This window comes from Triturus cristatus, chromosome 2_1 (genome assembly GCF_964204655.1).
Source record: "Triturus cristatus chromosome 2_1, aTriCri1.1, whole genome shotgun sequence".
Lineage (NCBI taxonomy): Eukaryota > Metazoa > Chordata > Amphibia > Caudata > Salamandridae > Triturus > Triturus cristatus.
Window position 1 is genome coordinate 1,158,165,345 of NC_140581.1, and position 16,435 is coordinate 1,158,181,779.

The 16,435-nt window shown below is 53.0% G+C and overlaps 1 protein-coding gene across 1 annotated transcript in view; it reads left to right on the top strand.

Moving 5' to 3' along the window:
- The window catches only part of NCBP1 (nuclear cap binding protein subunit 1), a 614,484-nt gene that overhangs the window by 120,273 nt on the left and 477,776 nt on the right, over positions 1-16,435 (top strand). The window contains exons 8-9 of the mRNA XM_085636602.1: positions 6,247-6,462; positions 6,832-6,929. Coding sequence (XP_085492728.1) covers positions 6,247-6,462; positions 6,832-6,929 — 314 coding nt within the window. The remainder of the gene's footprint in view (positions 1-6,246; positions 6,463-6,831; positions 6,930-16,435) is intronic.

Below are 16,435 nucleotides of genomic sequence, written 5' to 3' on the forward strand. Positions count from 1 at the left end.
CTTTCTTTTCTGTTACCCGTTGTGAGTTACAGATGTTCTGGGTTGTGTGGCTGTTCAGCCGTGTTATTTCCTTATTCTGGTACAGCTGGTTAAGCTGTGTTTACCTTTCTTTTGCGCTTCTGCTTACGAGTTTATCTCGAGGGACCCTTCTTTTGTAGGGTTGTGCCTTACCCTATGTGGGGTATTTGTTGGAGGTTATATTGTTTCTCTTCCTTACCCAGGAAGTTTTGCCGCACGTTGACTCTACCTACCGTTGTAGGATATCTCCTTTGGCGATGTCCATTGGGGTTACGATTGGTTGTCTACGGTTGATCCGTAGTACATCCCCGCCTCAGTAGAGTAGTCCTTCCCAGCTATTTCGTTGGGGCTTTGTCACGCCTGTTTTATCCTGGCGTGTTCTTGCAGCCTCGCTGTGCCTGTCTTGCTTGTCTACAGGTTGATATGCGCCCCTGGGGGGTAGGTTCCAGAACAGTCTCTTCTATATTCTGTGAATACTTGCCATATTGGTGCACACAGGTTGTGCTCTACATCTTTTATTGTGACTCATGCCCTGTCTGGGTTCTTCCCTAGGGCAAGGGGAGTTCCCGCCGGTTCTGTCTCGGCTGTGTGTTGCCTCCTACCCCACTTCCCTAGCCAGGTCTCCGGTCCCTTGCTTCTTGCAGGACAGGGGATCCGGTTTGTTCGCTCCTGCCCTATGCATAATTCTTAGTTCTTCAAGGAGTAGCTCTTGTATATAACTTTCTGCCACCGAATCTGTGATCCACACCGGCTGTTTCTCGGGGTATGGGTTCTTACTCAAATTTTTTGCACTGGTGATGGGCTCACTACCAGCTGTTTTTCTGGGTGTGAGTTCTTACTCCCATTCTGGCACAGTTGCTTCTTTAGGTAACATTACTGTGCATGTATTCTTCTCGACATTCTCTTTGTTGGTAGATGGTGTCGGTCTACAGCGGTGTATGACTTTTGGCAACAGGCTTCTGTCTGTGACTTCTCTCACTCCTTTACTGGCAGTATCCTGGTCTATGTTTCCGCCTGCCTCATGGGAGACCAGGTTTCTTCACCCTTGGAGTACTGTTGCTTTTTCTGCGTTTTGTGACTGTTATGCCGCACACGGGTACAGTGGTACCGTTTGAACAACTCACCTGTTTAGGGTTTCGTCACTTCCTGTAGGTGTAGCAACATTCCTGTCTCAGTGTTTGTCGTAAGTTCTACATGCCACGGGGTGCTCGCATACTAGGTTCTTTTTATGCCCTAGTTTCAGGCCTTCTTGCTCACTCTCTCCTTCGGGATAGAGTCCTCTGTGTTCCTGGCTTTTCAGGTTATCCCCTCACAGTGGTACCTTCGGTATGTTTGGCTGCACCTACCTACTGCGCTTTGCTCGATGGTGCTTCTTATGTCTCTGTTGGCACTAGACTCTGGGTTCGGCCCTGCCACTGTTGTCACATTTCCTAGGGAGTACACAATTGATGTATGTTTTTTCTACACACATGGGCCACCTGTTGCGGCTCCTGTTCTTAACCGGACAGTCTTCGGACTGTCCCGTTTTCATTTTTGACATCCACTATGGTGTATATTCAGGCGGTATGCTCTACCGTTGTCATGTTATTTTGCCTCTTTGGAGCTTTGTTACTCTTGGATCATACGGTCAGGTGCTGGGCTCCTTCTTTGACGGAGTCACTGCATTGTTTTTTACGTTGGCACTGACCTTTCTAGTTCTGTATTTCCTTCCGCCTGTCTGGACGAGAGAGGTCTCACACCGTCCTTCAACGGATTTTGGTGTCTTTGCCGTCCCTTGTTCATATTCCTTACGGAGTTTTCCTGGGTCTCGTGTCAGTTGCCCTGGCATTGCGGTTCCCACCGTCTTTCGTCAGCCTCTTGACGTATATGTTCTTCTGGAACTTGGTAGTTGTTTTGCAAACCCTCCTCTTATGGGGTATGGCTTTGGTATCTATTCTAAGTTAAGGAATCTGCGGCTAGATGTCTATCAGATGGAAGAGTTACTTTCCTTCGGTAACGATATATCTGGTAGAGACACAGTCTAGCTACAGATTCCTTAACGCCTGCCCATCCTCCCAGCTCTGCGAAGGCCTTTTCTTAGGGCGTTTTTGCATCTGACCCCACTTTCTGGTGGCCTTGGTCTTCCGGAGGTGTGCTCTCGCACCTCACTCTGGGGTAGGGTGTGTTGTTCTGCATGGGGCCCTTTGGACTCCCCTCCGTCCTAGTATTTGGTTGGTGGCGTGTTCTCGCACCTTCCTTTGGCGCAGGGGGTGTGGTTTGGTTTTCGAGACATTTGGCTTTCCACTCCGTCCACGCTTTAAGGTGGTTCAGGTCTATAATTTTTACTACCTTCTCATGTTGTTCCAACTGTGCTCCTCATGCGTGGAGTTCTTTTTCTGTTTTTATTTCCCTCTCACCGCCCACACCTATGCCTCCTTTTTCTGGCATCTGTTGAGTTGGGTTCTCTTTGGTGCTACAGTCCTTCAATCTCTGGAGGGGGTGTGTAGTGAACTTTCTAGTGGTTGTTCGTTTCTAGTCACTTGTCTTGCAGCATGTTGCTTCAATATTGCGGTTCTTTTAATTTCCCTCCTGTGGTGACATGCTGTGCCTGGCTTGGCATATCTTTTTTGCCGCAGTCGTTGCCCCTCTCGAGGTGTGGCACGGCTTCCAATTTGTTGAACCTGGCTCGCAGCAAGTACTATGAGCTCCCCTCAGTCCCTCTGGGTACTGGGTGTTTTTTCAATCATTTTGTTCTTTTTTTAACACACACTGTTCCTATGCTTCCGCAGTTTTTTGCACGGCTCCGCGTTGTGGCGCGTAAACATTTCCTGTAGAAAACAGACGTCAGCAAGCCAGGAGGGGCTTATATGGCTCCATTAACGTCACTTCCGTGGACGACGTTGGGGCGGAGCTGGGCGATGCTGCCTCCCGGCGTTCAGAGGTATTGCTGGGGAAAAAGAATTTCCGGATCAGGTCTGGCGCCTGGGGAGATATTCTAAGTTAAGGAATCTGCGGCTAGACTGTGTCTTTACCATATATATCGTTACCGAAGATAAGTAACTCTTCCTTTAGAACACCACCACTGGTGAGTTAGAAATCCATAGTCCGTAGTTACCAGAAAAAAGACTTCCAATGTAAACGTTATGGAGTTAAGCAAAATGTTTCTACCTCTGAAAGCCTTTTATTAGTAGCTAGGAAGAGCGACCTGATCTTCACTGATAACACAAGTTTAGAATTGACCTGGCCCTTAAATAGTCTTTCTGCGGTATATGTTTGCTTTGGATATGGTAATCTAATCCCTGGACAAAGTTTTGCAGCATGCATTTTCTTCTGGGTTTACATGTTGAACATTATTCTGCCATCTAGTGGTTGGATCCGGAATAGTCCGTTTTTATTTTTCCGCTTGTGGCATCATTGACCACCATTTTATGCTAGATCCATCCCTTGTGTGAGGTCAGACGGCGCCCTGGAAGTTCCTGTGCCATCTTCAGATTATTTTTTCCTCTGTTGGGTCTGGAAGCAACGGGAGACACTCTGAAGATTTGGACGAAATGCCCGAAGGAATCACAGAATTGGAGTGAAAAAACCATAGATTGACACCTTCTTTTCGTCGGGGGACCCCGACGGAGCAACTACACAAATGGATCAACAGAGGGCAAGGTAGGGGCCATGGAAAATATGCTTCTAAATTCTGCCCAAAGTGCCACCAGAAGTTTCCACAGCGCGATCCACACAACGTTTGTAACCTCTGCCGCACGAGGGATCACAAGTATAAGGACTGCGAGGCCTGTGCGGTGTTCGTGTCGAAGACACTCAAGGTACGCCGAAAACAGAAAGAGGACTATTACCTAGCCATGCTGCAAAGCCAGAAACAGCCTTTGAGGTATTTAGACCTCTCTAGCGACGAGGACGACCAGGGAGTACCTGTTTAATCGAGTCATGGGGGTCAGGTGTTGAAATCCTCAGACGCCGAAAAAGAGGCGGACAGCAAAGAACGTGACCGAGAAAAAGACGGACAAGGTAAGAAAACCCTCAATTGTCGGAAACCAAGGGCCACGAAACGAAGGCGCAAAAGGCAGCCCCGTCGTCTAAGAAAACTACGACTGAGGGACAGCCGCAATAAATTCAGAGTTGGTGCTTCTCCAGACAAAGCACTCAAACTATACTGCCTACCAGTATGAATGACATGTCACTCCTTTACCTTGCAGCCCTCTGTCATATGTAACATTTCTTACAGACTGATTTACATACCTATGCTTGATTGTCTGTTTAATGTGTTTGCAATTAAAGTACACCCTACACTGGTATGAGTGGTGCTATAAAACGAATTAAGTGCATCGCAGATAGAGTGGTAATGGATACTTGAGCTGCACTGTTAAAGGGTAATAGTGAGAGAATCTCTGGCAAAGGTGGTCATTGGGGGGGCTCCCATAAACATTGTGATACAGGGCGCCACCAGCGCGAAGGCCGGCCCTGTGCGGGGCATATTGTGTGCCTCTGAGAAAGTATTCATGTTAATTGCAGTGCATGACTGGTGCTGCGGTTAACATGAATACTCACACAGTGTGCACTGATATTTGTTGCTGCACCTACACGCGCGGTCGGGTTCCAGGTGCACATAACCTTGGCTGCAGCGTACAGAGACCATGCACTGCTGCACACAGAGGAAAAAAATTATAGGGGACATTGCTCACTAGTAAGAGTAGTGTTGCAGCATGAACAGTGTTCTGGATTCACATGCTACCCACCTCGCCTCAAAGGAGTAATGCTAACAGGTGAGACAAAACATAACTGAAACCAAAGAACTACCATCTAAAGAAAACATGAATTTAAGACATACCCTAGAGAAAAAGGGGAAAAAAGAATCTGAAGATTGCTACCACGCACAGGAACTTCCGGGGCGCCGTCTGATGTCACACAAGGTAGAGACCTATTACCAAATGGTGGCCAACGACGCACCAAGCGAAAAAAAAAAAAACAAACAAAAAAAACTATTCCTTACCTAACCACTAGATGGCGGAATAATGCCCCGCATGTGAATCCAGAAAACTCTTCAAACTGCAAAACTACTCCTACTGGTAAGTAACAGTTTCGTTCTTTAGGCTATCCATCTAGCAAGAACTTGGAACCTTCAATAAGTCTGAAGTTCTTTTGGTTGAAATGTTTTCAGCACCCATTCAAATGTCAGCGCAGCATCATTATCTGATAATTAGCGGTACTCAGTGTGTTGTGGATGTCATGGCCTGCAATGTTCTGGAAGCAAGCTCAGCAACCAAGTTGAACCATTTTTACTTAAATCTGGTCAATTTGTCGAATCGAGTTCTGAGGAGAAAAATGAATTGCAATAAAATATGATTTAGAGAGCACAGCAGTAATAAATGTTAAGGCGAGAGCCTTTATTGTGCTGTGAAAGTAAAATGAAAAGGGCTGTAATGTGCTCGGAGATGTCCAAGTTGTACAAATTGTAGGTTTCGTCCGAACTCTGTCTACATTATGCCTTCAGCAAAAATCTAACAGCAGGCAAAGAGTTTTAAGTTGATGGCTAAAGGAGAATGCGGGGCAAGCTATTGAACTATGCATCTAAATATGTAAAAGATACCCCGCAGGAGGATAAGTGTGTATTGGTATTTCTGTAGTGCAGTCCTAGGTCTAAAGCAATGAAGCGCTGTACAGGGCTAGGAGACTATGTATGATTGTTTTATGTAGAGGGTGAGGGTGTTAAAGCCACATTAGAGGATGTTGCCTCCTCATGGAATGAGTAGTGCCTTCAATAGCGGTGGATGAAGTTCTCCTTGACTCAAGTTGAAATGTTGTACTTTGAAGTGCATAGTGATAAGCAAGTCTGTGAGGGGATTGGCTTGATCTTGGGTGGGTCTCCTAATGTAACCTGTGTTGAGAGATGATGCAAGAAGTTAATAAAAATCTGACACAAACTTGAATGAAAGATGAGCAAATGGGCTTGAACTTTGTACTATGTTGAGTACCTGGCATCTGTTGGTCATATAAGCTAATTAGCAGCAGAGAACTGTCCACCCCCCCCCCCCCCCCCCATTCATCCCATCCCCCAAAATGTCATCTGTCGTTTGAAGTAAACCTTATCCACAATAGAGTTTTGACTTTGGTTGTATCTCACGACCTTGCTGATCAATTGTGCCCCATTAGGATATTATCAAGTGACCAAAAGTGAAATAAATTAAATCATTTTTAAAGTTTATACTGCCACTAAAGTGTTGATTTTCTATATTTTAGTATTTAGATTGTCTCTGGGCTCAAATTCAGAAACTTAAAAAAGACCGATGGCAGGAAAGGCACATCCTGAGACCATACCTTGCTTTCGACAGCATCCTTTGTGAAGCACTACAACACAACTTGCCTCCGTTCACTCCTCCTCCCCACACAGAAGGTTCTTCATATCCAATGCCTAGAGTCATTTTTAGAATGTTTGATTATACAGACGCACCTGAGGTAAGTGATGCTGGTTTAAAAAAATGTATAAGCACCTAAACTGATGGAGCAATTTTAACCTTTGTGTTACTGTTTTTTAGCAGATCTCTCACATGTATAGTGTTCTTGTTCTTTCAAATTGGAACGTACTCTACTCCAATAGGAAGTGTAGCATAAAGATTTTTGATTTGCTGGAAAGTTGATAAATATATCTGCTTAAATGAAGACAGTCTGCCCTCCATTAAACCGAAGGTTGTCCTTTAAATATGCCGGTTTCTTACTGATGTATTGAAGTTCATTGACTTGATGTATAAAGGATTTGGTGAATTGTCCTGTTTTGTACAATACAGCAACATATTCAGAAATAATTTAATTTCTTAACCTCTTTAGGGTCCGGTAATGCCTGGGAGTCATTCTGTTGAAAGATTTGTCATAGAAGAAAATCTTCACTGCATTATTCGAACGCATTGGAAGGAAAGAAAGTCATGGTAAGCATTCATGCATCTTCTCTGCTCTCACTGGTACTCGTAAAGAAAACTTAAGATACGTCTTGTGGCATCAGTGATGAAGGGTTCTTTGACATCCTTTTCTCCCACAGTTATCCCACTTGTTTGGTGACTGATAGCACTGAAATGTCCTTTGTATGGTATTTCACTAAAAAACGCCCCACTGGTTGAGCTCCTCCTTTTGTCATCTGCGCAGTGTCCCACATCTTCTGTTCTCTGGTTACCTTTCCTGGCCACCCAATAAAGTAGTAACTTGCAAATGTTTGCTTCTTCTGATCCCAGTCTATTAGGCTTCAAACTACTTGTCTTTTCCTTTTCACTAACTTGCTTTTGCCTGAATTAAAAGGCATACTTGGAGACGGTAATAGATCATTACCCGGTACAGCAGGCTTTGGTATAGATAAGGGGGGGGGGCGCAACAGGGGGAGGAAGACACCAACTGTTTTGGCCTCAGCCCTACCGGCCTGTCAACCCTCGATCCTGCTCCAACCCGGCATCTCTTGTGGCCAGCAACCTCACAAACCCCGGAGGACCTGGCTACCTTTTGGCTCTAAGCCCCTGGGACTCCCATGAGTAGAGGCTCTACTCAAAATCTGCTTCTAATCCATGGCATCAGCCCGGAACCGCAAACCCTTCAGACTCTGCACCCGCCAAGCCTGGCCTGTGCCGGAGTGAACAAAGACCACGAGGACAACCCCATGGCAAATGTGACCCAGAGTCCGGCACCCAAGGACTTCCCTCGACGCTCCTGACGATGCCTGCAGCCTCAGAACCAGGTGCCCCCCCAACCGCATTCAACAGAGGGTAAGATTTCCCGACACCAAAAGGCACCCCTGCACCCGGCGCCCCGCGTCCCCCTGTGCCCAACTCCGAGGTACCTACCTATCCTCCAACTACCCAACTTACCTCTTGAAGTGGTGGTGGCACCTGAAAAATCTTCGTCCCCGAGCTTGCAGTCTTTTTCTAAACCGGAGCTTTCCCATTGAAATGAATTGAGCGCCCGAAGGCTCAAAAGCACCCTGCACCCAGCTGCCAGAGTGGCCCTGGCAGTGTAACCTCTACACCTATCTACTTCCCCATTTGCCCTGAGCAAGTGACCAGGAGCCCAGCTCCCACAGCCGCGTGGCCTGCTAGTCAGCAGCCACCAACCAAGGCCCCCCTGCCTCCCATAGGATAACATTGGGCCTAACTCCCTCTGCAACCGGCTGCCCCTGTGCCGCTGAGGGTGTAACAACTGTACCTACCTGACCCTGGGAGACCCCTGAGTCTATGCCTAGAACCTTAACTCTGCCAGTCGAGTACTTACCTTAAAGCAGATAACTCAATTTTCTCCATAGGGTAACATTGACTGGTTTTTCCTGAAATTTCTTCTAAGTGTGGACTTTTCAAAACGTAAAATATTCACCAAAAATTAGCCGAGTAACAAACGAAAATACTCACCTGCAATTAGGTGAGCTCCCAGTGCTGGATCTTGGTACCCAGCACTGACTCTGAAAAATATTCACAACCGTACTTACCAGTAACCCAATTTTCTTCCATAGGAAACCATTGACTGTTTTTCTGTGAATTTTCTTGTAAGTGTCGATTTCTGCAAACTTTAAATATTCTTTAAAAATCGTATAAATTGTGAAAACTTAATTACTTACCTGTTTTGGATAAAGGTCCCAGTACTGAGTCTAGGCACCCAGTACTGGATTACAAAAGTAACAAGAACATACTATACCTGCAACTTGAATTTTCTTCCATAGGGAATCATTGACTGTTTTCTATGAAATATTTTCTGTTAACTTTTAAAATAGCAAAATATTGTCTAAAAATCATATCGGAAAGAAACACGTTAGTTAGATTCCTCACCTTAGAATATCCCCAGGCGTCAGGCTGGATCCGGAAAGATGTTTCTTCAGCAATACCCCTTGCGGCTCCGCGTCTGTCGTCGGCGTCGTACGCTGGAATGACGTCGTCGGAGTACTTAGACGCCGCCCTCGCGCGCTGACGTCAGTTCTTCTTTTTTCCGCGCCAGACAGCGCTGATCCGGGAAGAGCTTACCCCTTAGTCACTTTTTGACTAAGCGTTTTTGACTCTTTTTGGTCTTCTCTCGACTCTGGTGCCAGTAGGATGCCTGGTTTTAAGGCCTGTGACTCCTGTCATCAACTGATGTCGGTGACGGACCACCATCGCTGGTGCCCTTACTGCCTGGGGCCCGACCACGATGCGGAGTCGTGCCTCGATTGTCAGGCCTTGACCTCGAAGGCTAGGCGGGAGCGGTCCCGTAAGCTTCTCGAGCTTCGGCACTCGGCTCCGCGCCGTTCACGGTCCCGGTCCAGGAGGAGGTCCAAGGACCGGTCGCGGAGCCGCAGTCCCCATCATCGCTCGTCGGGCTCGAAGTCTTCGGGTAAGCCGAAGCGCTCGAAGTCCAAGAGGTGACACCGCTCTTCGGACCCCCCTCGCCGGTTGCGCGACTCGGTCGAGGTGGTCCCACCGCCACGGCTCCGTCGGAGCCGCGTCCGTCTCCATACCCGCTGGTCCCTGGGACTGACGCGACTCCGGCGCCTTCCTCTCAGTCTTGAGGGGCCTGGCTCCGCCTTCAGGCCCCGCGGGCTTGACTGGGCGACCTCGCGAGCCGGCGGCTCCGGCGCCGTCGACTACTTCGGTCCCGATGCCGCAGGTCCCCGAGGGATCCAGGCCTGGATCTCTACCGGCGCTGGTCGACCTCACGACGCCTACTCCGCCGACACCGGTTCCACCCCCGGCGCCGTCCCCGGACGACTACGTTCCCCCGGTTTAGCCCCGGTCTGGGCCCGGCGCCGGTCGACGCCGCATCAGACGCCGATGCATGAGCATTTCATCTACCGCCCGGCTCCGGTTATTCCTCCTGTTTATCAGGAATCGGATGACGGGGGCGAATGGGAGGGCTCTGAGGACCCTATGGCCAGACAGGCCGACCTTTCACAGGACTGGGCAGACGAACTGGGGGATGCCAGTGGTCTGGACACCTCCCCGGATGCTCGTTTCATCTCACCTCTGACTGTGGCCTCGGAGGAAGGTGCAGCTTTTTCAGTGGTGCTGCGCAATGCGGCCGATTGCCCTTGGGCTGGAGTTGCCTGCTGTGGCCGTGAAGACGAACGTCCTCACAGAAGTTCTTCAACCGTCGGCAAGCTCCACAGAGCCTCTGCTGCAGTTCAATGAGGCACTCGTAGACGTTCTGCAGGGCACCTGGTCCAAGCCCTCCACAGTACCTCCTGTGGATCGGAACGTGGCCCGGTGCCATCGCCCTGCTCCGGGCGACCCCAGTTTTCTGTCCCAACACCCCACTCCCGAGAGTCTGGTTATTCAGGACTCTACTTCCCAATCCTCCTTCCCGTCCGCTCCTCTGGATCGGGAATCCAAGAGGCTGGAACAGTTCGGAAAGAAACTATTCTCTTCCCTGAGTTTGGGTCTGCGGTCCTTGAATACCGCTTGCCTCTTGGACTGTTATTCCCACTCTCTGTGGGATGCGGTGGAGGACGTGCTGCCCCTGTGTCCGGAGGAGGCCCGGTCACGGCTCACCCAGGCGCTTGCTGATGGGCGAGATGCAGCACGGCATGCCATACGGTGTGGACCAGACACCACGGACTCGCTGGGGCGGGCAATTTCGACCACGGTGTCGCTTCGTCGCCACGCCTGGCTACGGTCCACGTCTTTCTCGGGGGGATGTCCAGAGTACCCTCATGGATATGCCCTTTGATGGCACTCGCCATTTTGGCGAGAAGGCGGATAGTGCGCTGGCTCGTTTCAAGGACTTCCGGGCTACAGCCAAGTCCTTGGGTCTCTCGGCCCTGCGGCCGCAAACTTCCACCTTTCGTCCCTTTTGTGGCCAAGGAAGGGGTGCCTCCTCACGTCCGCCTAGCCACTGGCCGCAGAACCAACCTGCACGCGGTCGTGGATGTGGATTCTGCCGAGGCGGTACTGGAGGACAACGTGCCGGCCAGTCCACGAACACCCCGGCAGCATCCGCCTCAAAGCCCTCCTAGTCTGAGCTTTCAGGCCCATTCCACGCCAGTGGGCGGCAGAGTACGCCATCACCTGCTCCACTGGCGTTCCATCACGTCAGACAGGTGGGTGCTGCAAATAGTCCGAAGGGGCTACTCCCTCCCCTTCAAGACGACCCCTCCAGCCATGCCACCACAGTACCACCGCATGTCGGGGGATCACTTGAATTTTCTCTGGGAAGAAGTTACGGCCCTCTTGGCCAAAGAGGCCGTCGAGCGCGTTCCTGGTCCAGAAGTAGGTCGTGGTTGCTATTCCCACTACTTTCTGGTTCCCAAGAAAGGCAAAGGGGGCCTACGCCCTATCTTGGACCTCCGGTTCAAGATGCTCACCTTAGCTCAGGGTCTGGCTGCCCTAGATCCGGGAGACTGGATGGTAGCGTTGGACTTGCAGGACGCTTATTTTCATATCCCTGTCCTGCCGGCCCACCGGCGTTACCTGCGGTTCACGGTGGATCAGGAGCATTTTCAATTCACCGTGCTCCCCTTCGGCCTCACCAGTGCCCTTCGGGTGTTCACGAAAGTGATGGCGGTGGTCGCAGCTCATCTGCGCAGATCAGGGGTTCCAGTCTTCCCCTATCTCGACGACTGGCTGTTGAAGGCGGGCTCGCCCCAGGCAGTCGTCTTCCTACCTCCAGACTACGGCCGACCTCCTGCATTTGCTGGGTTCTCGAAGTCACACCTTAGACCCTCCCAGAAGCTCCTCTTCATCGGAGCGGTTCTAGATTCGACGCAGTTCCGGGCCTATCCTCCAGAGCAGCGGGTCCGGGATATTCAGGCTCAGATTCCCATCTTTCTGGCTCTATCCTGGGTTTCGGCCAGGTTGGTGCTGCAACTTCTGGGGCTGATGGCCTCCTGCATCCTGTTGGTGCATTACGCCAGGTGGCGAATGCGGGCTCTGCAGGGGGACCTGAAGTTTCAGTGGGCCTAGCATCATGGCAATCTGTCCGACCAGGTCTTGATCTCGGAGGGCACTGCGAAGCAGTTGCAGTGGTGGCTCACAAACCGCGATTGGGTCAGCGGCAGATCCCTCTCCCTACCCCAACCGGAGCACGTAGTAGTGACGGATGTGTCCCTCCTGGGATGGGGGGCCACATGGGGGAGACGTAGATCAGAAAACTCTGGTCTCCGGCGGATACTCTGCTCCATATCAACCTTTTGGAGCGGAGAGCGATCCGACTTGCACTGAAGGCATTCCTTCCCGTTGTCCGGGGAAGTGTAGTGCAGGTGTTCACGGACAACACCACCGCCATGTGGTATTGCAACAAACGGGGCGGGGTGGGGTCGTGGACCGTTTGTCAGGAGGCTCTGCGCCTCTGGACATGGCTGGAACACCAGGGCATCACCCTGGTGGTTCAACATCTGGCGGGCTTTCTGAACGCCAGAGCAGACTAACTCAGCCGCCGGTGCATGATGGATCACGAATGGCGTCTAAACTCGGACGTAGCGCAAGGCCTCTTTCGGCAGTGGGGAGAGCCTTGGTTAGATCTATTCGCCACCGAAGAGAACGCGCAATGTCCGCAGTTCTGCGCGTTGGAGTTTCTAAGGCGGCACTCGCTCGGGGACGCCTTTCGTCACGAGTGGAGTTGCGGTCTGTTGTACGCTTTTCCGCCTATACCACTTTAGTCAATTTTTGACTAACTTTTCCGACACTTCTCGACCCTGGTGCCGGTAGGATGCCTGGTTTCAAGGCCTGCGACGTCTGTCACCGACTGATGTCGGTGACCGATCATCACCGCCGGTGCCTGTACTGCTTGGGCCTCGACCACGACGCGGAGTCGTGCTCCGATTGTATGGCCCTGACCTCGAAAGCTAGGCGGGAGCGGTCCCGCAAGCTTCTCGAGCTTCGCCACTCGGCTCCTCGCCCCTCTCGATCCCGGTCCAGGAGGAGGTCCAAGGATCTGTCGCGGAGCCGCACTTGACATCGTCGCTCGTCTGGCTCGAAGTCTTCGGGTAAGTCGAAGCACTCCAAGAGGCGACACCGCTCTTCGGACTCCCCTCGCCGGTCGCGCGACTCGGCCGAGGGTCCGGGTGGTTCCACCGCCGCGGCTCCGCGGGAGCCGCAGGCGCCGCGCAAGTCTCCATACCCGCCGCTCCCTGGGACTGACGCGACGCCGGCGGAGGTCAGTGCCTTCCTCTCTGCCATGAGGAGCCTGGCCCCGCCGTCGACGCCCGCTGGCGCGCCTTCGGGCCCCGCGGACTCGACTGGGCGACCTCGCGTGCCGGCGGCTCCGGCCCCGGCGCCGTTGGCGGCTCCGGCCCCGGCGCTGTTGGAGGCTCCGGCCCCGGCCCCGCAGGTCCCCCGAGGGGCCCGAGCCTGGGCCCCCCGTCGACGCCGGTCGACCTCGTTACGCCGACGACACCGGTACCACCCCCGACGCAGACTCCGGTCGACGTCGATCCCCGGTTCAGCCCCTGTCCGGTCCCGACGCCGATGCGGCGCCGCCCGACGCCGCATCCGACGCCGCTAGAGACACATATTGTCTATCGACCGGCTCTGATCATTCCTCCTGTTTACCAGGAATCGGATGACGGGGGCGAATGGGAGGGGTCTGAGGACCCTATGGCCCTTCAGGGGCAACTTTCTCAGGACTGGGCAGATGAACTGGGGGAGGCCAGTGGATTAGATACCTCATCGGACACTGGATTCATCTCTCCTCCGACTGTGGCTTCGGAGGAGGGTGCAGCTTTTTTTGTGGTGCTGCGCAAGGCGGCCGCGGCCCTTGGGCTTGAGCTGCCTGCCGTGGCTGTGAGGACTAACATCCTCACTGAGGTGCTTCAGTCTGCCGCATGCTCCACTGAGCCTCTGCTGCAATTCAATGAGGCCCTCACTGACGTTCTGCAGGGCACCTGGTCCAAGCCCTCCACAGTCCCTCCTGTGGATAGGAACGTTGCCAGGCGCCACCGCCCTGCTCCAGGCGACCCCAGTTTTCTGTCCCAACACCCCACCCCCGAGAGTCTGGTTATCCAGGCCTCTACCTCCCAATCCTCTTTCCCGTCCGCTCCTCCGGACCGGGATTCCAAGAGACTGGAACAGTTCGGTAAGAAGCTGTTCTCCTCGCTCAGTTTGGGCCTGCGGTCTTTGAACACCACCTGTCTCTTGGACCGTTATTCCCACTCTCTGTGCGATACGGTGGAGGACGTGCTGCCACTGTGCCCGGAGGAGGCCCGCGCACGGCTTTCCTCGGCTCTGGCCGATGGGAGAGATGCAGCGCGCCATGCAATCCGATGTGGACTCGACACTACGGACTCGCTGGGTAGGGTGATTTCTACCACGGTGGCGCTTCGACGTCACGCCTGGCTGCGGTCCACGTCCTCTTCAGGGGATGTCCAGAGCACACTCATGGACATGCCTTTTGATGGCGCTCGCCTTTTTGGTGAGAAAGCGGACAGTGCGCTGGCTCGCTTCAAGGACTCCCGGGCTACAGCCACGTCCTTGGGCCTCTCGGCCCGCGGCCACAAACTTCCGCTTTTCGCTCCTTTCGTGGCCAAGGAAGGGGCACCTCCTCACGTCCGCCTAGCCACCGACCGCAGAACCAGCCTGCACGCTGTCGCGGACGTGGTTTCCGCCGAGGCGGTACTGGAGGACGACGCGGTCAGTCCACATCCACCCCGGCAGCATCCGCCTCAAAGCCTTCCTAGTCCGAGCTTTCAGGCCCATTCCTCGCCAGTGGGAGGCCGGGTTCGCCATCACCTGCTCCACTGGCGTACCATTACTTCGGACAGGTGGGTGCTGCAAATCGTCTGAAGGGGCTATTCCCTCCCCTTCGAGACGACCCCTCCAGCCATGCCACCGCAGCACCACCATATCTCGGAGGATCATTTGAATCTTCTACAAGAGTAAGTTTTGGCCCTCTTGGCCAAGGAGGCCGTCGAGCGCGTTCCGAGCCCAGAAGTAGGTCGTGGTTGTTACTCCCACTACTTTCTGGTTCCCAAGAAGGGCAAAGGAGGCCTACGCCCTATCTTGGACCTCAGGAACGTCAATGCCTTCCTCAGGAAGGAAAGGTTCAAAATGTTGACTTTGGCTCAGGTTCTAGCTGCCCTAGACCCTGGAGACTGGATGGTAGCGTTTGACTTGCAGGACGCATATTTCCATATCCCCGTCCTGCCGGCCCACCGGCGTTACCTGCGGTTCACGGTGGGTCAGGACCACTTTCAGTTCACCGTGCTCCCCTTCGGCCTTGCCAGTGCCCCTCGGGTGTTCACGAAAGTGATGGCGGTGGTCGCAGCTCATCTGCGCAGATCAGGGGTTCCAGTCTTCCCCTATCTCGACGACTGGTTGTTGAAGGCGGGCTCGCCCCAGACAGTCGTCTCCCACCTCCAGACTACGGCGGATCTCCTGCATTTGCTAGGGTTTTCCATCAACGTGCCGAAGTCACACCTGAGCCCCTCTCGGAAGCTCCTCTTCATCGGAGTGGTTCTCGATTCGGCGCAGTTCCGGGTTCATCCACCGGAACAGCGGGTCTGGGATATACAGGCCCCGATTCCCATCTTTCGGCCTCTATCCTGGGTTTCGGTCAGGCTAGTGTTGCGGCTTCTGGGGCTGATGGCCTCCTGCATCCTACTAGTGCATCACGCCAGGCGGCGCATGCGGGCTCTGCAGTGGGACCTGAAGTTTCAGTGGGCCCAGCATCACGGCAACCTGTCCGACCATGTCTTGATCTTGGAGGGCACTGCACAGCAGTTGCAGTGGTGGCTCACGGACCGCGATTGGGTCACGGGCAGGAGCCTCTCCCTACCCCTACCGGAGCATGTCGTAGTGGCAGATGCGTCCCTCCTGGGATGGGGTGGCCATAAGGGAGAGGCGGAGATCAGAGGCCTCTGGTCTCCGGCGGAGTCTCTCCTCCACATCAACTTGTTGGAGCTGAGAGCGATCCGACTTGCACTGAAAGCTTTCCTTCCCTCTGTCCGGGGAAGTGTCGTGCAGGTGTTCACGGACAACACCACCGCCATGTGGTATTGCAACAAACAGGGCGGGGTTGGTTCATGGACCCTTTGTCAGGAGGCTCTGCGCCTCTGGCCATGGCTGGAACACCAGGGCATCACCCTGGTGTTTCAACATCTGGCGGGCTCTCTGAACGCCAGAGCAGACTAACTCAGCCGCCGGTGCATGATGGATCACGAATGGCGTCTGAACTCCGAGGTGGCGCAAGGTCTCTTTCAGCAGTGGGGAGAGCCTTGGTTAGATCTATTCGCCACCGACGAGAACGCGCAATGTCAGCAGTTCTGCGCGTTGGAATTTCCAAGGCGGCACTCGCTCAGCGACGCTTTTCGTCGCGAGTGGAGTTGCGGTCTGTTGTACGCCTTTCGGCCTATACCACTTCTGCCCAGAGTGCTGAAGAAGATCAGGCGCGACCGGGCCCAAGTCATCTTAGTGGCTCCGGATTGGGCACTAAGATACTGGTATCCCGAGCTACTCAGTATGTTGACCGATCCTCCGATACGTCTGCCCCTTCGGTAGGA